Source organism: Periplaneta americana, chromosome 6 (assembly GCF_040183065.1).
Source record: "Periplaneta americana isolate PAMFEO1 chromosome 6, P.americana_PAMFEO1_priV1, whole genome shotgun sequence".
In the NCBI taxonomy this organism is placed as follows: Eukaryota; Metazoa; Arthropoda; class Insecta; order Blattodea; family Blattidae; genus Periplaneta; species Periplaneta americana.
The window spans coordinates 81,051,519-81,078,220 of NC_091122.1; the positions used below are offsets into that span (position 1 = coordinate 81,051,519).

Consider the following 26,702-nt stretch of genomic DNA (forward strand, 5'->3'; position numbering starts at 1 on the left):
TTACGTGCTGGCTCTTCTCACTTTATAGATCTCTTGGGTATGGAACAACAAGTTTTGATGGAGAAATCATTGCAATAAGTGAAAGTCTCAGGAATCTTCTATGCCACATCAGTAAATTTAAAAATGCAGTTATATTGTCAGACTCCAAAGCAGCTATTCTATCAATAGTCTCTAAACACACACCTTCATCTCAAACAGCAGAAATAACTCAAATGCTCTCTCAATTAATATCACTCAATAAAAGAATTGTATTCCAATGGATACCATCCCATTGTGGAATCCTAGGAAACGAGAATGCGGATGCTTTAGCAAAGAAGGGCAGCACTGCTACTTACAGACCTGTTACTAAATCTATGTATTACTCTGTGAAAAGATTTATTAAATCTACATACTTAGACTTCAACAAACAAAATTTGATAACACAATCCCATGGGAAAAAATGGAACTCTCTGCATCAAAATCCACAGTTAATTCCCGATTTACCACGAAAATCGTCCGTAGCTGCATTTAGATTGGCAACAGGCCATGATTGTTTGGCCAAACACCTGCATAAAATTGGAATATATCAGTCTCCTATCTGTCCATTGTGCAACTCAAACCAAGAAATGGATTCGGAACACCTCAAAATCTGTGCTTCAGTGGCTGGTCATAATAATATCTTTGAAAAATATTGGAGTGCAAGAGGTCAAATGACTTTATTGTCAAACACCTGGCATTAGAAAACAACAACATTTCCAAATATAAACAAACACACCGAGGACTTCCACAAGGTGCTGTTCTGAGCACAACACTCTTTAATATTTATATAAACGACCTTCCATCAATAATACAAACTTCAGAAACCAAAATTGCTTTATTTGCTGACGACATAGTCATTTGGACTCCAGGCTCTCCAAAAAAACCTAAATTAATTAAAGACAGAATAGAAACAGCCCTAAACAAAGTACATGAATGGAGCTCCAAAAACTTCATGACTATTAATGTAGAAAAAACAACTTATGAATTATTTACACTAAAATATAAACCAGTGAATATTAACATAAATTATAGTGATAAACCACTCAAAGCAGTTGATGATGCCAAATACTTGGGCATCACTTTTGACAGAAAACTTAGTTGGAAAAAACATAAAACAAACATCTCAGAAAAGGTTGAAAAGAAACTGCAAATCCTGAAAAGGTTAGCTGGTGCTAAATGGGGCTGCTCAAGGAGAGTCCTTAATACAACATACAAAATGTATATTAAACCAAACCTCTTGTACTGTTCTGAAGCTTTAATAACAGCAGCAAATGCTAACATCAATAAACTTGAACAAATACAAAATCAGGCTCTTCGCCTAATCACTGGAGCAGTTAAATCCACACCTGTTGATGCCATGCTTGCCTTAACACGGATCCCATCAATAACAACAAAAATAGAAGAACAGGCACTGGTCCAACATGAGAAAATGTTACGACTGCCAAACTCTAAATGGACAGAAAAGAACCTCCCTTCTTCAATCCTTAAAACTCATAGTAGTTTCCTAGAAAAGGTAACACAGATTAAATCCAAACTAAGCATTCCTAACACAAGAGAAAATTTATTTATAAGAGAAAATCCATTGGAATTATTGCAACCTACCTTCAGTTTGGAATTAACAGAGGAAATAAGTAAATCAGACACACCAAAAGAAATACAAAAACTTCTAGCACTGGAAACGATCAATACTAGATACCCTACAGAAGAATGGCTACACATATATACTGATGGATCAACCACAGAAAATCTTACTGGAGCTGGAGTTACATGTACACATTTTTCCTTTTATCATTCTGTTGGCAGAGACACAACAAATTATGATGGTGAAATAGAGGCTATACACATTGCTCTCCGACAGTTATTAAATCTTCCCTTAAATAAATATAACAAGACAGTAATTCTTTCAGATTCTAAAGCTGCAATTCAGGGAATATGTTCAAATGCTACAAAGAAGTCAACAAAAATAAGAGAATGCCACAAAATGTTAATACAACTCCAAAAAGTTAATAAGATTGTCCATCTCCAATGGATTCCAGCACACTGTGGAGTCATGGGGAATGAAACCGCAGACACACTTGCCAAGAAAGGCACAACAATAAAACAAAAATCTAAATTTAATTTCTCATATTCCTCAATAAAACGCTTGATCACTACAAAATTTTCTCATTCATACCTACAAGAAATAGAATCAAATGCTAAAGACAAAAAATGGATTACACTACTTTCCAACCCAGATATAATCCCCCAGAGACCAAGGAAAACAGCAGTTGCAGCCTTCAGACTATTGACAAATCATGACTGTCTAGCAAGTCATTTCTACAGAATAGGTATCTCAGCATCACCCATATGTGTCCTGTGTAACGATCCAGCAGAAATGAATGAAGACCACTTGAAGACCTGTGCAGCATTAAGATCAGAAGAAACTACAGTTCAAAAGTATTGGAAAGCACGACTGCTAATGGCTTCATTGCCAAATGCAAGGCACTAGACACCAACAACAACAATGGCTAATTTTGTGTTCTGGCCTAGAAGAGAAAGTATTGACGAAATAATGCCTGCAATATTCAAAAGGTAGTGCCCAAAATGCAGAGTGATAATTGATTGTACTGAAGTTAAAGTGGAACAGCCACCTAACGTAGACCAAAGAGTGTTCCTTTACTCTAATTACAAGAGTACTTACACAATTAAATTCCTAATAGGCATTACACCTAGTGGAATGGTGGCCTTCAAATCTAAATGCTATGGTGGCAGATCGAGTAACACATTCATCACAAGTGATTGCGGACTCTTCACTCTATTAAAAGGTGGTGATGAAGTCATGGCCGACAAAGGTTTTCCGGTAATAAAAAAAAAGCCTCTCCTATAAAGGGGTCATCGTTGTTACTCCACCATATCTGCATGATGGCAAATTAACAGCTGAAGAAGTGGAAACTACTTACAGCATTGCCAGTGTTCGAATTCATGTTGAATTCATGTTTGCATTCAGCAAATTAAAATCTATAACATTTTACAGAAACTATCAATTGAACTGCTTCCATATGTTGATGATATTGTTCATATATATTGTGTTTTAGCGAATTTGCAGTCCTCCATTATTCAGGAAGTGTAATAAGACTACGTAATTTTAGAGTTAAATTGCATTAAAGTACAAAATTTATAGAGATGATATAATATGCACATAAATATTACACACATCATGACATCAAATATAAGCATATCAATGGAGACAAACACAGGGCTATATTTAAATTAAACTCAGTTAACATACATGATATTAAGATTTATGGAACTTGTGATAATCATGACTGTTACTTTTATTCTTTGATATGAGTTGAGATAAGTTGTGGTAAATAGTAAGAAAAATAAAATATTCCTATTTTATTAATACAAGTCTCAACAAACTTTGAATCCTTTTCTAACGTTACGCATACCTGTTGTTTTCTACTATAAAAATACAAGTCACGTATGTTGAGACTTGTTACATACATTAGTATTTGACATTGGGTGTAATACATGTGATTCACTTTCAATTTGACATTTTTCCTTTCATCTCGAAATAAATATTTCAAATTAATATTTCCTGCCTCATCTACTATGCACTTATCCTTGCATGAAATTGGACACTTTACTTCTAAAATCCTTTCAACTTTCCCATCATTAACAACAACGCCATCTGGGCTTCCACAAAGCCATGGCTGCAGTTTATTAACTATCAAACCACAACGTACTACTTTAGTACCATATGTGCTTTGATAATTTTCTGTGGCTTCAGATTCCATATCTTTTCCATATTTCACATTCCTTGCACCAACACCTACTAGGCTTTATGCGAGTCTGTTAGAAGAGAATTTGCTAATATGTCAAAATTGTCTCTTCTAACTTTAATGCGATGAGCCTTGCTGCTCGCCGAAATGCGAAGTTGCCTTTCATGAAACCATTCCGGACATTTTGCCTGCTTGCATGTTGTTGTAGAAATGTGAAGTGCCCTCTCGTTACTAACGCACACATTGTTTTCGTAGTATGACTGTTCTTTTTCGTTCAGTGGTCTGAAATCAGATTTAAATGCCAAACAACTACACTGATATTTTAGGAATTCTGTGGTTACATCTTAACACTCCTCTAGCAGTACTGAACTTTACACTGTGTCTACTAAATAATTAATTACTTATTTACTTCCGGCTGCCGAGCTGAGCGGACATATGATAGTGGTGCTACGTGATATTCTAATATTTGGTTATGGTTGCTGGTAGTACGGATACGATGACTCTGTCTCAAGTGTGTAAAAGATGCAAATCAAAGGTGGTCAAAGGTTGTAAATGTATATTGTGCGATTCCTACTATCACAATAGTTGTGCTAAACTTCTAACTAATGTTAATATAGTAGATGAAAATACTCTGAAGTGTTGTGAATTAGTGAATGATAAAATATCAGTCGACCAGGACGATCATGATAAAGAATTGTTTGATGTATTAAGTGAAAGTCCTGAATCAGGTAACAATATTGACGTACGTATTTTTAAATACATATTATTGCAAAAGAACAAAATTATTCATGAGTTACAAGAAAGAGTTAACATATTGATGAAACATGTTGATCTTTTAACTAACCAAGTCGGGGAAGCGGTGTCTGTGCATAGTGCCCATAAACAGTTGGAAGTTACCCAATATGATGGTACAACCCTAAAGAATGATCAAAATGTGATTTCAAAGAAATCAAATAGTGGTGTAAGTGTTTTAAATCATAAAGACAAAACTGAATCCACACGTGAAATAAGCGAGAGTTGTGAAAGTGAAAATCAATCCAAATTAGAAGAACATACTGAAGGACCGTGGAGTAAAGTTGTGAATCGTAAAAAGACGAGACGTGCTATAGTGGTGGGTAAAAATGAAAATAGTGGGGGAGAAGCAAGCGTGTTAAAGGGTGTACCTAAAGTAATTTCATTGCACGTATATAGGTTAGCCCCTACAACTACAATAGAAGAAGTGACTGCATTTTTAAAACAAAAGTATCCTGAAGTGACGTGTGAAAAACTAAATTCAAGGCATCCTGACCTGTACGCATCTTTCAAAATTAATATATATGAAGAGCATTTGGAATCGGCTCTTGAGCGTAGTACTTGGCCTACTAATGCTTGTATTAGGCGTTTTTTGCACATCCCTCAAAGAATCCAGACGGAGAAATAGTTCGTGATTTTAGTAATAATTCAAATCACTGTAAAATACTATATAATAATATTCAGTGCTTACGAAATAAAATCGATGAGCTAGAAATTATTCTTAATACTGCTCCATATGATATACTGTGTATTTGTGAACACTGGTTGAAAGACAGTGAAGTAGAGTTTTATACTCCATGTAATTACGTACTGGGTGATATTTACTATAGGAATGTTTATAAACAAGGTGGTACAGTAATCTTTGTGCATGAAGATATTTTGTTTGATAGATTCCATATTAGAAACTTTTGTTTTGAGAAAGTGTTAGAACTAGCCGCTGTAATATTGCCTGTAACTAAAACTTTGATTGTGTGCGGCTATAGATCGCCAAGCTCAGATGCAAATCAATTTATTAATGCATTAGAATCATTTTTACTACATGTTTACAGTTTACGTGGTAAAATTAAGAATGTTATTATATGTATGGGTTTAAATATTGATATTAGATTTGAGTCAACCATCACTAAACAGCTAGGAAATATGATTATTGTCGATAATGTGATCATGACTACAATAATATAGAAACAGATATGGAAATTTTACACATCACACCAAAAAGTTCACAGTTAAACATCCTAGAACAATACGAAATATATAAGAATACAATAGCACACCCACAATATATACTTAATACGCAACTACAGTTCAATATGCACACATTGTTTGACGTCATAGTACGTCATAGCATACAGACAACCAACCCCCACCATAGGAGCAACACACCCCCACCCCTACCATCGACAACTGCACATCGCAGAGCCAAAATCAGCAGTGGTTCAAGAGACACTGAAGACGACGACAAATAGCGTCGAAATGGGCCGTCTGTCGAAGGTAAATACCTTTTTAACAATTTTAACACTTTTAACGTGTGACAGAGTAAATTTTATGTTTTTAACAAAGTGTTAACGAGAATTTTAATCAATGAAGAAAAGGAGATGATGAATTGAAATACAGGCAGCTGTACTACAGCATACTAGATGGTATGCACATGGAAATTACTGACAGATTTTCTGATTATGGAAAGCTTCAGTTCACACATCTTCTAGATTCTCAAAATTTTTCTGATTATAGAGAAAACTTCCCGAATGAGGCACTAAACAAATTATTTCAGTCCTATAACAGTCACTTTGATCAAGTACGTTTGAAAAATGAATTAAGTGTAATATATTCAGCAGAAGTCTTTGATTTTTCGAACAAACCTATCCATGAGATATTATCTGCTATATATGAAAACGAGCTGAACCAAGTTATTCCTGAAGTCCTTAAATTGGCAACATTAATTGTGACAATACCAGCTACGTCAGCATCGGTAGAAAGAACATTTTCTGCATTGAAGAGAATAAAATCCTACTGTAGATCAACTCATACACAAGAACGTTTATCCGGGTTGGCACTGATGTCCATTGAAAAGTCATTTCTACAGAAACTTCACAAGCGACCCAACTGTAATTTCAATGACGAAGTGATCAAAGTATTTTCGTCCCAATCAAGACGTCTGGAATTCACATATAAATAGGTAAGGAATTTTATTATAGGGATTTTAAAATATATTTTGTGTAATAATAGGGTCAGTGGTAGCCCAGACCCTTAAACCAGTATACGCCACTGAATTATGTAGCACATTGCAAACCATTGTTTATTAGATTTCAAATTATGACACTTCCATCTTTGATATTTATGCATGTTTGTTGTATGTTAAAAGAAATGAAACTCAGCTTCCTTTACGTAAAGACTATCACAAGCACGCTACCAGATATTGTAATGATATTCAGTTACCATTGGTTAGACTTGAAAAAACAAATTCTTCATTTATGAAACAAAGTATAAAGTTTTATAACATGTTGGATAATAACGTTAAACTTTTGGATATGAGACATTTTAAGATTGTATTAAAAAACATTTTACTAATCATCCCTATTATAGAATAAGTGATTTTCATGGTATGCTTAAGAATGTGTTGCTATGACTTATGTAGATTGTTTCTTGACTTAGTTTGATTGTCTGTAGACACAAGCCAAACTTAATAAAGCATATCTATCTATCTATCTATCTATCTATCTATCTATCTATCTATCTATCTATCTATCTATCTATCTATCTATCTGTCTGTCTGTCTGTCTGTCTGTCTGTCTGTCTGTCTGTCTGTCTGTCTGTCTGTCTGTGTGTCTGTCTGTCTGTCTGTCTGTCTACCACATTCCAATTCAGTTCTGTTTTCTGATTTCAGTATTATACGTAAAGGACATGGAATATTAATTAAGTCGTCTAATTTCAAAGGAGAAGCCGGCACGGGGAATCTTAGTTCTTTTTTCGGGAATAGGTCACTAATTCTCCTTTCCTTAGAATACTTCTCTTTTGCAGTCCTACTGGAACTTGGTCTTCCCCAGGCTTGTGGCAAGTCTATTTTCGAAGCAGTTTGTTCATTATTGACGTAATAAAAAAGTGCAGCTACATGTTTACATAGTTTCCAAGTCCTGCCGGGCAAGGGCAAGTGCTATTAATAATATGCCTTTCATCGTCAATCTATAAAAAAAAAGGTCGATTAGAGGAAAAAAATCACGAATAAGAAACTAATAATAACAATAATAATAATATCATAAAGTATTGAAGTATGTATAATACATATGGAGACATCAACTTACCTCAAGTGATACTTGGTAAGGTGGAAGAGTAATAGACATTTGCCGAACCACTTCTGCTTTTAATAAAGAAAAATCACCCCGCTTCATTTCTTTCACATTATTCACATACCCACTAATACAAAGATTTTTTCCTTTTAATAACCCGTTCTCACTAATGTTACGACTTTTTATCGGCAGAAAGCCGCATGTAATTTCTATATCAGACATGACTAGTGAATGAATGACAGCCTGTGTTAATTAGGAGACACTACGCGGCGTGACCAGTACGATTTTCAGACCCATGCATGGTGCCTATAAATGTACTTGTGTAAATCGTGGTCAAAATTTAAACATTTCCACTACCAAGAGACACAACAAAACTTTTTTCTAATACTGTACACGATTTGCGATATAGCAGACTGTGGTTTCGTAGAAAGATGTTCTGATATAGTTATGAAAAATTCATTAATCGCACTTATTTATCTGTATGAGCCATTACTTATTGTTCATTAAATGTTAAGAAAATTTGGTTGGTGAGCAGCTCGCATTTTAGTGAATTGTTAAATATTTTAATTTTCAGTAGTTAATGTCACAATTTGTCATCCTATGCTGTAACTTATTTATGTCTGCCAACTTGATTTTTGTGCTGCCAACATAAACAAAAAAATCTAGCATCCACTGTTATGATGATAGTAGTTCCTTGTGTCAATCTTCGTCTTAGGGGTACAAGGTTAGGTGTCTGCAAGGTGATAACATAAGCTGTTAACTGGTTTAAATACCCATTATTATCGTGCACTGACCTAAACTTACAGTAATCTGCAAGTAAAAAGCTCTTGGAACCATTTGTATGAACAACCAAAGTCGTCTCTTCCTAGTTTATGGCTTTCAGACAATGCAGAAGCCCGAAGTTGGCTTCAGTCATATCTTGATAATGTTTCATGTCAGTATTATCTTTCAAGACTAAAACATTGATTTTTTTTGTTATTTGTCAATTTGCAGGTGCAGACTCTGCATCTGTGAATGTCTTCTCAAGAACTACGAAAGTTTAGTGTTTGCCGTGAGCAAGAAACAAACAGAACATAGTATGGTTGGAAATGTACTGCTTTTGGGACAATTGAATCAAGGAACATGGAAACCCTGTGAAATGGAACGCGTGTTAAAAGGTAATCTTCTCTGTTAGATACCCATTTGAAATCTTAAAGAGATAATATCTACGAAATAATTTCATTTTCCATTATGTTTCAACATAACTTAAACATGTCTTTCTCAAAGAGCCACATTACAGTGGAACCCCATTCTTACATTTCCGCAATTAACGTTTTCATACGATTTACGTCATTTTTCGTTGGTCCCATCTATTCTCCTATACCTACTATATATTGTTTTCTTGTCATTTACAACTTGTAGTAAGATGTATTTCCCGTTATTTGCGGTTTTTTCATGTGGCTGCACTAAATTTCAACATGATATCTCAACAATAGTCAATGGTCAATCTTGCTGACTCACCACCTATCGATTGATATTAATATCAATTGTCTGATTCACTTGATTCTCAAGTCATGGCGTTGGCATCCTTGTATCTTAGTCTTTCGGTTCACTGTGTTGTACATTGTAATTTATTGCATAATATAGATTATTCTAGTTGATTAAATCTGCGTTAAAATTGTTTCAAGTGTTTTTCAGAATATGGAGAAAAAGGATCGAAAATATATTTCTGTAGAAGCGAAGATGAAAATTCTGCAACGTGTAGATTACGACGTGAGAACGTGTGTTCAACTTGCAAAAGAGTTGGTCTCTCCCATGTCTACATTGAATACTGTAATCAAGAACCGATTGAGCATCGAACTTTCTTCAAGACAAAGTGGGGCCTATGGCAATAAAAGACGTAAATACATTCGTAGTTCAAAGTATGACGACACACTGGTAGCAGAATGGTTAGTTTCTGTGAGGTTGTTGGGCCTTCCAGTTGATGGCACCGTACTCCAAGCAAACAAATGAATTGTGAATTGCATCGAAGTTGGGCATAACTGAATTCACTGCTTCCAATGGCTGGATAGACAGGTTTAAAACCAGGTACAACACTGTTCACAATTAAGTCTGTGGTGAAAGCAGCAGTGTGGTATCAGAGACAGTAAATCATTGGAAGCAGAGAATTAAAGATATCATACAAGGTTACGAACCTAGAAACATTTTCAATGCTTTTTTTTTATAATATTCTTCCCAGTAGAACATTCTATTTTAAAGGCGTAAAGTGCCAAGGGGCTAAGATTAGCAAGCAAGAATTAACTGTTTTGCTAATGGTGAATGCTGATGTTTCAGAAAAGTTACCTGCACTAATGATAGGAAAATTAAAAAAAGCCACGGTATTTCAAGAACATTAAAAATCTACTCACCACATATAAAGCCGACAACACAGCATGGATGACCAGCAGCATCTTCGCATCTTTCATGCATGCCCTGGATGCTAAAATGGGGCACAGAAAAAAAAATACTGTTGCTGCTGGACAGGTGTCCTGCACATCCACAAGATTTGCAGCTCAGGAATATAAAATTGGTATCCTTCCCAGCAAATTACACCAGTGAGCTTCAGACTTTAGATCTGGGTATAATACATGCTCTAAAATCCAAATACAGGAAGAGACACGTCAATAAGGGGGAAAGAAACTGGCCACCCTATTCCATTACCTCCTGGCCAGTTGCCTCATAAGTGATGCCTTCTTGGTATCACTTGTGAGGTTCAGATCTGTCTTCAGACAGTTGACTAAACAACAACACGTCAATAAAGCTGTTTTTATGCATGCCACTGGTGTAAATGCTAGTGAAATGAGTGTGTCAGTCCTCGATCCTATGCACTATGTGACCCATGCATGGCTAAATGTTACTACTACAACAGTGTCTAACTGCTTCCGAAAGGCAAGATTTTGTTTTGGGAAAGAACAAGTAGATGAGGAGGAGGAGCACTGTATGATGTGGAGCTTAACTGGTCCATGGTAACAGAGATGTCATCATTTGAAAATTACATCAACATCAGTACTAATGTGATTACATCCATGGTGTCTACTTTAGGTGACATTGTTTCCAATCATCGAGGAGGAGGAGGAGGAGGAGGAGGAGGAGGAGGAGAAGAAGAAGAAGAAGAAGAAGAAGAAGAAGAAGAAGAAGAAGAAGAAGAAGAAGTCCCAACAAGTCAAGAAGTAGTGGATGGAGAGGAGGAGGCATACAATGCTTTGTATGCAATGGACAGACAGGACAGGTGGAACAAATTCAAATGCAGAAGAAGCAAGTGCAAATAAAGATTTCAAATTTTTTCAAATAGTGTACAGTTAATTGTAATTTATTTTGTGTTTAAAATGATTAAATTGTACCCACATTAGTTTGATTGATAATTTTTAACTTTTTAATTTATTCCTTGCATTTGCTGTCATTTACACTTTCCTATAATTTATTTTTTTTTTTCCATCAATTCCCTAAAAAGTATAAAAAAGGAGTTCAACTGTATATGATTTTTATTCTTATAGATCCGAACCTAAAATTTTTGTTGTAGATTGCAAACGAATTTGTGGGAACTAGGAAGAGTTACAAAAAACTTACATTCTTTCATATTGAACTTACTAGATTATATCCATTCTGTGGGATGACAGTGCTAATGCTAAGATATTTTTACCCGTCCTTAAAAAGAAAGCATTGTGTATCATTAAAGAGTGTGGTACTAGAGGATGCTGTAAAATTTGTTTCAAGATTTAAAGATATTACTATAACACTCTCTTCTCTCTGTGTTCTTGCCATAGTTTTAGCTGTTTATGAGAATGTTGATATGAGAGTAGTCGTGAATGTTGTTCACAGTTACAGTACAAGAGGTCATAATATGAATTTAGTTATTCTCAAGTGCAGATTAAATAAAATTTTTTGGAAATAAAGTTTTATATTTAACTCCCTGAAAATATTAAGAGAAGTAACAATAATGAAGAGTTTTGAAACATAATGGTAAAACACTTCTGTTAAATAAACATTTTTGTAGTATTCAGTATTACTTTGGTAATGATTTTATTTAATTCTTTTTATCTGTAACGCTATAAATTGTAAAGTTATTCTGCCTTATAGTATATTGTATATTCTTATGTATTTTCATTGTGAAAATTTATCTTTTTGACTTAATCTATTGCAATTGTATTGCTGAATGGTTATAATAATAATGATGATGGTGATGGAAGTGTTGGTGATGGTGATGGTGAAACAAAAATAGAAGTGGGGATTGTGTTCAGACAGGCATATGTTGATGTGGCACTTCATATTGTCTATGATGCAGCTCATTTTTCCAAAATAAATGTTCATGATTTGATTCTGATGCTCTTCTCTAAGTTATCAATCGTGCAGGGTTTGTTATGGTACACTCTTTCCTTAAGGTAGTACCACAAAAGAAGTCTGGGATAGTAAGATTGAGTTTGGCAGCCAAGATTGTCTGGATTGTCACCGTTGAATCACATGACGTGCTGCATGTTAAGCTATCTTCCTGAAAGTAATCCTATGCTAGTGCCACATCATCATCAAATTGTTCAACACTGTGTGTAAAAATCTGCAATGATATTAAGTGTTTTTGTAAAGAATATGGAACCAATGATCTTCACACAATATTGTGCACCAGATTCTCAATTTTTCCATATGAAGTGATGATTCATGAAATTCATCAGGATTATTGGTAGTGCAAATCTTGCAATTTTGTGAGTTTATGTACCCAGACAAATGGAACAAAGCTTTATTTGTAAATAAGGTAATTTTGAGCATTTCAGGCATACTACTTACCATCACCTGAAATCACAAACGGTATACAGAAAGTTTAGAATTCGTTTTTTCTTATATGTACAGTAATAAAATACTTTGTAGTTTCATTGTTAAGTTGTAGGTATGATATGAAATCAGAAAAAATTTATTTCCATGTAGCCTATCGAATATTATGAATGTTACAAAAACATGATTTGGAATAGTTATTTTATTTTACTTGAACACAAAACTTTTTCCACGCATGCAGTCACTTCCATGTATGTAAGATTTATGCAGCATTTATAAGAAGAGTATTGTTAAGTTGGTATTGATCAGTGTTAATAAAATTGTCTTTGTAACATTTTTTTCCTTTAATAATTATTTTTTCGTATGAGTGTTTATTCTTATCTTAAATGTACAGTGACATGATTTTATATACGAAATTCTTTTTTTGCAGTAATTGTTGCACATGTTAGAGGAAGAAGGTCTAACAGAGAGTGTTTAGAAGATGGGAATCAATATCTCAAACTCTTGGAAGCCATCAAAAGAGAATTCAGGGTAAGTAAGATAGAATTATTTTTCAGCTTGAATGTACCTACTGTTATAACTAGAGCTCGAATTTCCATGCATTATCAAATTTGAAATGCATGCATTCATGCACTATCATAATATGACAAAACATGCACAATGAGGTGAAAAATTAGTAAAAATATGCACTATCAAAATTGAGTTCTACATTGTTATACTGATGGGAATTCTGAAGAAAACAGGTGTGGAAAGAGAGGAGGCTGTCAGTAACGTACAGAGTGAAAAGTAATTAAACCAACGAACTCCGGGAGGTTGTATGGGACACCAAAACAAGTGGTTTTCTCTAATATCATATTTTCTTCAGAGGCTTTATTAATCCGACAAAGGACGTATGCGTTCTTCAGTTCATGACTATTCTACAAATTCACTTTTGTTCTATGTCTTGATCCAGTGCAGTGCTTTATTAAACTGGCAGAGGACGTATGCATTCTTCATTTGATGACTACTCTACAAATTCACATTGTGTGCGTGACTACTTGAACAATTTTCAGGGAAATGGATTGACAGAGGTGGTCCTGTATCTTGGCCTCCTTGTTCTCCTGATTTGACCCTTCGATCTCCTGATTGTGTTGGGACAGATCCGTAATCTTGTTTATGCAACCCCAATTGAATCAGAATATGATCTGGTGGCCTGCATATTTGCTGCAGCAGGGGAAATAAACGATAATCCTGAAGTCTTTCGCCATGCTAGACAGTCCATGTCCTGCCGATTTAATCTTTGTGTACAGGTCAATGGAGGTAATTTCTAATATCTTTTGCAGTGATTTTGGTGTGTAAAACTCACGCAATAAAGCATGGCAATGGTTTGTGTTACATTAAGATCTGGTGTCCTCACGAAATAGTGCCTCACATCACAATATGACATTAAAGAAAACTGTTTGTTTTGGTGTCCCATACAACCTACCGGAGTTTGTCAGTTTAATTATTTTTCACCCTGTATATGGAACAATGAGTCAAAGTCAGGATAGGAGAAGAAATATCTGAAGGAAGTGGAATAGGAAGAGGAGTACGACAAGGATATCCTTTATCACCTACCCTATTCAACATCTACTTGGAGAATTTAGTGAAGAATTGTTTTCAGAACATGAGAGGGATGATAGTATGAGGAAGAAGAATAAAGTGTAAAAGATTTGCTTATGATATATGTGTTGTTAGCAGAAGAGGAGACAATATTAAGGGATATGCCATTGGAACTAAATCACAGCTGTGAGCAGTATGGGATGAAGTTAAATGCAAACAAGACGAAGACCATTGTTGTAGGAAAAAAAATAAAGAAGGTAAACTTGCAAATTCTAAATGAGGCAGTAGAGCAAGTGGATAGCGGCTAAAGAAGCTTTTAATAGAAAAAGGAGCATCTTCTGTGGATCTATGGAAAAAGAACTAAGGAAGAGACTAGTGAAGTGCTTTGTGTGGAGTGTGGCATTGTATGGGGCAGAAACATGGGCATTACGACGAAATGTGGATATGGAGAAGAATGGAGCATGTGAAATGGACAGACAGAATAAGAAATTAAGCTGTGTTTGAAAGAGTGGGTGAAGAAAGAATGATGCTGAAACTGATCAGAAAGAGAAAAAGAAATTGGTTGGGTCATTGGCTGAGAAGAAACTGCCTACTGAAGGATGCACTGGAAGGAATGGTGAATGGAAGAAGAGTTTGGAGCAAAAGAAGATATCAGATGTTAGACGACATTAAGATTTATGGATTATATGCAGAGACTAAGAGGAAGGCAGAAAATAGGAAAGATTGGAGAATGCTGGGTTTGCAGTGAAAGACCTGCCATTTGTCAGAACTGTGTGTGTGCGTGCATGTGTGCGTGTGTGCGCGCATTCTGGTTTGACAACCTCACACCCCCAGTCCATCATATGTTTCGTGGCCAGTGCTACCACTTGAATTCTCTGCCTAGTGGATTCTCGGCTACACCAGCACTGCAGAGAGACTTCTCGATCGCACTGTATATATGTATTATGTTACATTTTTATTTTCTTCTGAAACAATGACCTGCAACTAATTTCTCCAATTTTCTTCACTTAAACACATGCATTTTCTGACAGTACGTTCTTGAACACAGAAAATGATCTTTCTATGTCACAAGAAGTGACATATGGATACTTCAGTGAAGAAATTTGGAACAAAGTGAGGTCGAATTGTAAGTCTTTTGTTGTATTTTCGCATGACCTCGACCCCATCAGGAATCGAATCTGCGACCTTCTGACTTTGTAGCATATGCCTTCACTGCAATACTACCGCATGCCCCAAAATACACAAGTATTTCATCTTTATTACAACAACCATGATAAACTACGTCACCATCCATCTGTAGAAATTCCTTTCCCTCAGACACAAGATCTCTTGCAGTTCTAACAGAAGCCATAACAACATTTCACAATTCGACACAAATGTTTACTAAATTGCAGTTTGCAAGCATACTGCTTCTGTCTTCCTTTCTTTCAATATCTTGGCCTCAGGCTTGTGACAAGTGAAAGTTGGGAGTTGGAAATTCCAGTGTAACAAAGAAAGAGGGTTTAGTGGAAAGTCCAAAGACGTTCTGTAGTCAGATAAGATGCCATGAAACCATAATAGCTTTCTTTTATTTATTTCTTTCTGAATAGACAAATGACGTGGAAATGCCAGATTCTATGCATGCTGATTCATAAAAGACACTTTTATGCATGTTAATATGTTGTTGTTTTCTAATGCCAGGCATTTGACAATAAAGTCATTTGACCTCTTGCACACCAATATTTTTTCAAAGATATTGCCATGGTTAGCCACTGACGCACAGATTTTGAGATGTTCTGAATCCATTTCTTGATTTGAGTTGCACAATGGACAGTTAGGAGACTGATATATTCCAATTCTATGCAGATGCTTGACCAAACAGTCATGGCCTGTTGCCAATCTAAATGCAGCTACAGACGATTTGCGTGGTAAATCGGGAATCAACTGTGGATTATGATGCAGAGAGTTCCATTTTTTCCCTTGAGATTGTGTTATCAAATTTTGTTTGTTGAAGTCTAAGTATGTAGATTTAATAAATCTTTTCACAGAGGAATACGTAGATTTAGTAACAGGTCTGTAAGTAGCAGTGCTGCCCTTCTTTGCTAAAGCATCCGCATTCTCGTTTCCCAGGATTCCACAATGGGATGGTATCTATTGGAATATGATTCTTTTATTGAGTGTTATTAGTTGAGAGAGCATTTTATTTTTTTCTGCTATTTGAGATGAAGGTGTTTGTCTAGAGACTAATATAATATATGCACTAAAGCCTGGAAAGCTGGGCATAATATGCATTGTAAGTCTAAATATGTGGCATTAAGTCTACAAATCTTCAGAATATGCATTATGCATGAATTTACTCCCAAAAAAAAAACCAAAACAAAACTTGCACGGATAAAGTACAGTTATTTGGAATTGTTAGTCAAAAAACGAATATTTGCAAAATTTGAGGAATGTAACTAGCTTATAGATAACAACATGCATTTGCATGAAAATCCTGGTTTTGATTATAAGAATATTTAGAATTTTTTTACGAAATTGTCATCTTGTAATAACAGTCCATAAGATTATGTAAGTTAAAATAAATGGCAAGGAAAAACATTATATGTGAAAAGTAATCCTGGATGAAGAAAACCCATAAAACAAAACTTACTTTCTAAAACAGTTCCTAATTTGTTTTTATTACTATTTGTTTTTGTCTAATAAGATGGGCATATGAAAGTAATGCCTGCAATATATGTAGTGTGCACTGGGTCAAGCTGCAGTACTTCTTTCAACCTTGGTGTGAGATGCTTTTGTAGCCTGGGCAGGCTATGTAACATTTCTTATCGAATTTCCAATAATCAATTACGAAATGCCTGTTAGGAACAAAAAATAAATAAAAAAAAAAATAAGTAGTACATCAATTTCAATTAATATTTATAATTATGTACTTTTGGGCACACTGTTAGCCGAACACCTAGCAGGTCCAAGTAGAAATTCAGCAATCTACCATTGCTCCACTAACACTGATAAACAAGTGGTAGATATCTGACATGATGTTTAATATTTCTGACGTAGTTTTTCATGCTGATTTCAAATCTGAAAACCGTTTTGCGCTATCACGTCAGGTTTTGAAATTATCGACGAAATTTTATTTTTACATGGAACGCGGTTCGTCGAATTTTTTTGTCGTTTTTCCAAATGATTTAGAATTTCAACAGATGTGTTTTGATACGTGTGCGGCTATGTAACAGACAAATTCCATCGGAAAACTTTTACACCGTTTCTTAAGAAAACATAATATGAACCATACTTTGATTCGAAAGTGGATAGTGATAAGTCATGGGCACCACAGTTCATCTGTTTGATCTATGCATGCAACTTGTGCGGTTGGATAAGGAAGGCGAAGAACAACAATCATCTGACATTTGGAGTTCCTATGATATGGCATGAGTCAAGTAACCACACCACAGACTGTTATTTCTTTCTGTCAAACGTCACCGGATTCTCCTACAAAACTAATGCATCTGTAAAGTATGCAGACATTCCTTCAGTTTCTAAACCAATTTCACATGACCCCGTCACTTGTCGAATATCAACAGCACCTGCAGAATACACAGTTAATGAATAAACACAAGAAGAAAGTCCTCTTTCATCTCCTACCAACGACCCAGACTCTGACTACTACCAACCTGGAGAAGATTTTCATTTAATGAATAATGATCAACTTTGCGATTCGTACGGGACCTGGCACTAACAAAAGGCCAAGTTGAACTGCTCGGTTCACGTCTTAAACAATTTAATTTCCTTGCACCGGTTACAACGACTTCACAGTTTCGGGACAGACATAAAGAACTTGTGAAGTTCTTTGAAATGAGTGATACTATTTGATAATGCATGGACATTCAAGATCTTATGTCAAGCTTCGGTGTAGAACACAGCATTGAAGCATGGCGACTGTTCATAGACTTACCTAAGACAAGTTTGAAGGTAGTAAATAATATTATTACACAATGGAAACAGATATGCGTCAGTACCGGTTGCATATTCTACGCACCTGAAAGATACGTACGAAACCATGTTGCTATTTCTTGAAAAAAATACGCTGTCGCGAGTGCAATTGGCGTATCTGTGGTGATTTAAACGTTATCACTATTCTCATGGGAATGCAGACAGAGTACACCAAGTACTGCTGCTTCATCTGCGAATGGGACATCACAGATAGAAAGAACCATCACATAAAGAACAATTGTCCGTTCACAAATAGAATGCAGCCTTCGTGTGCCGTGGGTTGAGCATGACAAAGTTATCATGTCACCGCTTCATATACAGCTGGGGCTCATGAAGAATTTCGTGAAGGCACTAGACACCGACTCAGATGTTTTTTGGTACCTGTGTAACAAGTTTCCAGAGTTGAGTTACGCGAAAGTGAAAGGTGTGTTCATAGGTCCACAAATGAGGAAGACCATTGCAGACACCCACTTTAAAGACTTACAGGATGGTACTGAAATATTACTACTATAATTATGTGTCATGTGGCGCAATTGCATCATTTTCGTAGCTAAAGCCATGTTCATTAGTACTCCATGTAGCAATAAATGCTCTACTGAAACTTCTCTCTGGATTTGTTATACACAATGGTTGATGTCGTATACCTCAAGAACGGTGGGTAATAGAGACAAATGGTTTGTATATTTGGAATCGGCATGTTTCAGTTGTCTTAGAACGCCTGTTGGGTACCAAGATATCCACCGAAAGTGTTTTTTTGTTATTCAGTGTAATCATCATGCAGTGCTATGTAGCATTCAGTTTTCAATAGTCTGTATGTATATGCCTCCAGATACACCTTTCACTGTGAATGACATTGAAGATACCCTGTCACAGGTACTTGCTCCATATTTATTGGTGGGGGATTTCAATGCATCCCACCACTCTTGGGGCTCAAATTCCGATGATGACAGAGGAAATAAAATAGCATAGATATGTACCCATCTAAATGTCATTATCCTGAATTCAGGGAAGCAACATACCTATCCTTTGCTTACAGTACTTACTCCGTGATAAATATCTCCATTTATAGCCCAGTTTTGTCCATGCATTTCGAATGGTCTGTGATTCATGACCTACATGGTAGTGACACTACCCCATCTGACACTTTACGCACTGCGAAATCTCGCTCTCCAAACTGGGTTATTAAACAAGGCGGACTGGGTCGAATTTTCGGAGTCCACTTGATTCGATGATAACGGACATGAAAGTGTGGGCTCCATAGTAGAACACTTCTCAAATGTGGTGATTAAATTTGATTAAATTGGCAGAGTTGTCTATTCCCCGGTCGTCCTGCGGGCCGAAACGCTTCTCTGTTCTCTGGTGGATATGCTTGCAGAGGTGCAATCTGAAACAGCAAACGTGCCTTATGCCAATCTGAGCGCCATTCGACCGAAGAAAATTTTGTCCAGTTTAAACATCTTTGAACCAAAGCTCTTCGCATTGTGTGTGATGCTAAGAAAAGTCCTGGGCAAACATCACTTCATTGAAAAATAACGTCCCAGCTAACATTGTATGGGACAAAGTCCGTAGAATCATGGGGAAACGTAGTTCTCTAATTCCGGGCATTCTGAACAATGGCGTAATGACTACCAGTCCCATAAAAATTGTTGAAATATTTGCTAGCACATTTGCACATTTACACCATTCACTCCTAGGAGCTGGACAGAGCACTAGACACATTCTCTGACACCTCCTCTGGCCCTGATAACATCCATAACCCCATGCTATGCCATCTCCCACCAGCTGGCAATCCTTCCTGCTGAGAATTTACAGGATCTGGACTGAGGGGATATTTCCATCTGCTTGGCGTTCCGTCATTGTAATTCCAGTCCAGAAACTGGGAAAGGATCCTTCTTTACCAGGAAGCTGTAGGCCAATTTGCCTTACCAGCTGCATATGTAAGGTTATGGAAAAGATGATAAGTAAACGCCTGATGTGAGTACTCGAATCGGAAAACCGATTATCTAATATCCAATGTGGTTTTCGTAAGCACAGGTCAGCCACAGACCATCTTGTTCAGCTGGAAACCTCCATTAGAGATGCTTTCCTCAAGAAGGAGCATCTTGTGGCAGTCTTCTTTGATCTACAAAGGCCTTACAATACTACATGGCATTATGGCATTCTGCAAACTCTGCATGAATAAGGACTTCGTGGCAGTCTACCAACATTTATTACGAAGTTCATGGCAGAGCAGTATTTCCGAGTTCGAGTAGGCACCACACTTTCTAACGAACATCTCCAAGAAAACGGCGTTCCACAGGGGCCTGTATAAAGTGTTCTTTTTTTCTGCATTGTCATCAATGGAATTGCCCTTTGTGTGGGTGGAAGAGTCTTCTCTACTGTACGTCGATGACTTCAGTTTATATTATGGTTCCCAATATCTTCCATCTATGGTCGACAATTGCAACTGGTCATCAGTGTATTGTCAGAATGGGCTGTTCGCAATGACTTTAAATTCTCCACTCTGAAAATGCAATGTGTTCACTTCTACAGCCATTGTGGACTTCATCCACACCCTGAACTGCGTCTTAATGGAGTGAGTTGCAATATACAGACACTGCGAGATTTTTGGGCCTTATCTTTGATTATAAATTAACGTGGGAGGCACATATACATGATTTGAGAAGGCGTTGTGAAAAATCGTTAAATATTTTATGCCTTTTGTCAGGGGTTCGCTGCAGTTTGTACAGTGCTTTTATGCCTTTACCATGCTCTTATATGGTCAAAGCTGGATTATTGATGTTTTATTTATGGCTCAGCAAATAAATCAAAATTACGTCTTTCAAATACTATCCATCACCATGGGATACGACTCACTATAGGGGCCTTCCGAACTAGTTGGATAGAGAACCTATATTGTGAAGCGGAAGAACCATCCTTGTATCGACGACGTAATGTCACGTTGTGCTCATATGCTGTTAAGCTCCGCTCGCAGCCTGAGCACAATTCTTATGACTCCTTTCATCATTCATCTCTTTACTGTCGATACAGTGAAAATCCATGGAGACTTTGTCCAGCAGGTGTGCAGTTTCGTGAACTGCTCTCTGAGCTCGACATTCGTCTACCACCAGTTCGCACATTGGAATATACCACAAATATCCACGTGGATTATGCGACGTCCCATGTTTGACGTAAGTCTGAATCGGAGTTTTAAGAATTTTGCATCAGCCTTTGTTTATATACTTCGTTTTAGTCAACTTTTATCACTGTTCCCAAATTATTCTTTAGTTTTTACAGATGGATCCGTTGGTTGTTCCTTCATTGGAAAGGGACAGATATTTAAATATAAACTTAGCCAATATACTAGTGTTTTTTACTGCTGAATTATATGCCTTTTACAAAGCTTTATTGTTTTTAATTAGACAACCCTGGGGCAGATTCTTTATCTGCTCTGACTCTTTAAGCTTCATTCAATCACTGCAGTCTTTTAATTCTGAAGATCCGCTTGTGTTAAGGACGCAGGGGCTCTTCCACACTCTCCTTAGCTCTGATTATGCGCTTAGATTAGTGTGGATTCCTGGTCATATAGGAATTCCAGGTAATGAGGCCGTGGATGCTGCAGCATTGGATGGTGCTATGAATGGCTCTGAGGTATATTGGCGCAAGAGGTGGCAAGACATTCAAAATTATTTGAAATATACAATATGGTGGCAATGGGGAGGAGAATGGTCTTCACTAGAGAGAAATAAATTGCGAAACATAAAGAATACAGTCCGCGTTTGGGATTCTTCCACAAGAACGTCACGATATGAGGAAGTTTTAATTACCCGTTTGGGGATTGGCCACTGTCGTCTGACACATGGGCATCTGCTATGTGGCGAGCCACGACCAGAATGTGATGTTTGCCTTTTACCAGTTATGATCGAACATATTTTATTGCATTATAAGAAATATGACCGTGCCTGTCATCAATGCGCAGTTTGGCCGAATCTATGTGATCCTCTTGGAAATGATTTTAATTGTGCAAATGCAGTTCTGCGATTTTTATCCAATACAGGTCTTGACAAGGTGATTTAGATTTTATTTGACCAGCTGTTTATTTTACCCTGTGGACCCTTTACATCCGGAGGTTATTTTGTTTTACTTCACTTGACATTTCGAATCGTCTATGTCCGAATATTATATAAAGTTTTATTGTTGTTATATTTGTGTCTGGTGGCATTTGTTTTATCATTTTATTGTTGCATTTTAAACTTAGTCTGGTGTCGAATAATTGGTTCTTTATATTATTTTAACAATCACCTTGTTAGTCATGCATTTGTGTAGCTGATTTTAATGTGACAACGTTTTTTAGTTTCTGTTAGTATTCACCTTATTGTATCGTTTGTGTTTTGTTTTTTTGAAATAATTTTAGATAAGGGCACAAATAGCCATAGTAGCTTATGCGCCCTTTTTTTTAAAACCCCACTGCAGTGCTATGTAGTTTGCCTCTCATGGTGCACTGAGAGCAACTGTATAGTGGCAAAAAGAGCTACAGCTTCGGTATATCACTCTTAGGTGAGGATGCTTGATTAATGATGCAAAGTCACTCCCTAGGTTGACCAGATTTATAAACTTAAAAACAGGACATTTTACAAAATTTACTTTAAAAAAAAAACAGGACACTTGAATAACAAAGAGTGCTAGCATTCCTTCTAAGTGATACAGTTTTAGTTCAGTATTACACAACTTATTGCTATAATCAGACTTCATTCTATCATCAAATAACGCTATTTAATAGTGACTACTATTTGTTAAAATCATGTCTTCTGTGAAACTGCTCTATGTCAAAAATCTTTTTATGAATGAAGTTTTAACGTTTACAACTATCAACAATTATATTTATTTCACACATATAAGCATATGAACCTTTTAAGTTCTTAAACATGACTTCAAAATAAGAAACTTTGTTCTTAACCTTGTATTTTTCAGATGATTTTATCTCCTGCAAAAGTTTATAATTATTCAGTAACATATTGCAACACTCTTTACAACCGAGATCCTGAAAATGAGTCTTAACAATGATAATAGCTTGTACAGTTTCATTTATGAAACAATTCTTTTCATCAGTTCAGAGACTGTTCATAATTGAAAAGATTCTTTCCTTGTGCAGCATTTGTGCCTGGTACAGGCAATGCAAAGTATACAACGACTTCTATGTTTTTAAACTGAACAAATGCATTTTTAAGTGCCTATTTTACTCAAATTTAGATTTTATGAAAATACCTTAATTCTCTAACAACAGCCAAAGTTTGAAAGCTGACACATTTTCTCTTTATTCATTCAGTGTTCTACCCAAGGGCAGGTCTTTCACTGCAAACCCAGCTTTCTCCAATCTTTTCTATTTTCTGCCTTCCTCTTTGTCTCCTCATATGATCCATATAATATGTTAATGTTGTCTATCATCATTTTCTGCTAATAATCTTTTTTTTTTAAGTAAATCAAATTCTTCGGCTACTTCAGTTGCTGAGATGTTGACTCTTTCTAATTTTTCATTTGAATTTGAAAATGTTTTCAGCTGACTTTGAATGAAGTGAAGCCAAAGAAGTTACTATCCGTTTTCAAAAAATTATTTCAATAAAGTAGGGCACCTGTCCTGAGATATGAAATATGCCTTGAGGGGATCAAAGATATCAATGACCCTGGTAACTACAGGTAATAGTGACAACCATCTAATTTTGACACTACCTAGAACCTGCTAAATAAATAATCAGTAGCGACAAAATCACAAAATGATTTCAATTCTCTCACCCTTAAAGTATAAATATGGAAGTATGGAAATATTTTGTTAACTATTGCTTCCACATCAAAGGGAAGAATATCTGTACATGACTGCACAACATTATGTATCACATGTGCAACACAACCAGTTATTCGACCTAAATATGAATGCAATACTTATAGAAGAAGCATTTAGACTAGGAAGTCGTATAGATCGCCCAATTTGAGTAAAATTTCTAAGCATGGGCATAAAAGAATTAATTATTGTGAGTCAGTTAAAAAACCTAAGAGGAACAGAAATACGAATTGATCAAGATCATAGCTTTCAAGTGAGGAATAGAGACAGCTGCTATTACTTTACCTGAAAGAAGCAGGAAATAAAGGTTACTTTGCAACACTGAGCAACGATGAAGTAAAGTTAAATGGAAATTTATATGATTTAGAATTTAGCAAAAAGAATTTTAAGTCCCCAGAATTTTGGAAAACTTCGATAGGCACGAGGAGAACACCAGTAAGATGGGGGGGGGGGGGGGAACATCTGTCCATAAAATTGAAACAGCCCCATACATAAGGAGAAGAGAAGATCTGTGAAGTCACGGAGAAGTCGATGTTCGAGCAAACTAGCACACCAATGTTTGGGCTAGGAGTGCAATTGCATCAACAGACAGTAAACTACAGGATCCATCTCCGAGGACAAGTGGAGACCTCATATAAAAGTACTTGGCAAGAATCATCACTAAGGGAGGAGAATTCGATTATGCTGTCTTAATCAAATGGAAGCTTACTAACACTGACTGATAAGAAGGACCACAAAGGTTACAATCTTGGAAACTGATGCATAAGTGGCGACAGAATATAAGCACAAACATTAGCACATAGGATGCAGCACAAGATAATGGAAAGATGTTAAAGTGTTGTGTATTAACAAGGCCCGAATTTTGATGACATAAAAATTCTTCAAAAATTGCCTATAAAATGACTAAAATTTAATGAAAATTACCTAATAATTACAAAAAATGACCTCAAAAAATTGGAATATTTATTTTAATTAATAATTGTTTATATTAAACTACTGTACAAAAGTTACTTACTTACTTACTGGCTTTTAAGGAACCCGGAGATTCATTGCTGCCCTCACATAAGCCCACCATTGGTCCCTATCCTGAGCAAGATTAATCCAGTCTCTATCATCACATCCCACCTCCCCCAAATACATTTTAATATTATCTTCCCATCTACGTCTCGGCCTCCCAACTAACACTCTATATGCATTTCTGGATTCGCCCATACGTGCTACATGCCTTGCCCATCTCAAACGTCTGGATTTAATGTTCCTAATTATGTCAGGTGAAGAATACAATGCATACAGTTCTGTGTTGCGTAACTTTCTCCATTTTCCTGTAATTTCATCCCTCTTAGCCCCTAATATTTTCCTAAGCACCTTATTCTCAAACACCCTTAACCTATGTTCCTCTCTCAAAGTGAGAGTCCAAGTTTCACAACCATACAGAACAACCGGTAATATAACTGTTTTATAAATTCTAACTTTCAGATTTTTTGACAACAGACTGCATGATAAAAGCTTCTCAACTGAATAATAACAGACATTTCCCATATTTATTCTGTGTTTAATTTCCTCCCAAGTGTCATTTATATTTGTTACTGTTGCTCCAAGATATTTGAATTTTCTTCAAATGGTAAATTTCCAATTTTTATATTTCCATTTCGTACAATATTCTTGTCACGAGACATAATCATATACTTTGTCTTTTCGGGATTTACTTCCAAACCTATTTCTTTACTTGCTTCAAGTAAAATTCCCGTATTTTCCCTAATCTTTTGTGGATTTTCTCCTAACATATTCACGTCATCTGCATAGACAAGCAGCTGATGTAACCCATTCAATTCCAAACCCTCTCTGTTATTCTGGACTTTCCTAATGGCATGCTCTAGAGCAGCGGTTCCCAAACTTTTTCAGCCACGGAGCCTTTTTTGAAGCAAAAGTTTCTCGTGGAGCCCCAAGAAATGTTTACTTTTTAGTTTTATCTGTCTACGTTCTATGAAGCATATTTCACACTAAACATAAACGGAAGTATGAATATATATATATATATATATTAATAAAGGAAACAATAGTAAAAAAGTACTGGATATAATTTATTTAAATCTACAAAATGATATTAACAAGTAGTTAAGATGTTTAAAAAATGTTGCAATGCCACATGTACAGCTGTCAAAAAAAAAAGTGGCCGCACTCGTGAACAGCGAATATTTTCAAAGTCCACTTCAGGTCGCGGCGATGTTACACGATGCATGTGTTTGTACAAGCAGTTCCGGAACTATGAAAGTGTTCCATGTCTGCGCCTCGTAGGCCAGCGGTAGAGTGCTTGTTTAGTGATTCAAAGGTTGTGGGTTCGGGCCTTCTTCAAGTTTTCATTTTATTTTTTAATCGTTCTTTAGCGATGTAAATGCTATTCAAATTATCATTTATATTCAGTTATCGTTCTTTATGGATATCACGTTATTTATATTTTGTTATCGTTCTTTAGAGATATGAATAAAATTCAAGTCATCATTTGTATTCTGTTATCGTTTTATAACGATATGAATAACAATTTTATTATTGTATCTCCAATGGTGGTCAGCCCTATTTTACATATGGGCTATTCCATATGAAATCGGACAACGAAATACCATGATATGTCAGAATTGTCTGAAAATTCGTGCAGACGTTTAGTATATGGGAACTAGTAAATGTACAAATTTTGGCTTTTCT

General features: G+C 36.0%; 1 protein-coding gene across 5 annotated transcripts in view; it reads left to right on the forward strand.

Moving 5' to 3' along the window:
- The window catches only part of LOC138701460 (E3 ubiquitin-protein ligase SHPRH), a 444,559-nt gene that overhangs the window by 304,293 nt on the left and 113,564 nt on the right, over positions 1-26,702 (forward strand). For all 5 annotated transcript variants that reach the window (XM_069828349.1, XM_069828345.1, XM_069828347.1 and 2 more), the window contains 2 exons: positions 8,852-9,015; positions 13,068-13,168. In XM_069828349.1, the coding sequence (XP_069684450.1) occupies positions 8,852-9,015; positions 13,068-13,168 (265 nt within the window). The remainder of the gene's footprint in view (positions 1-8,851; positions 9,016-13,067; positions 13,169-26,702) is intronic.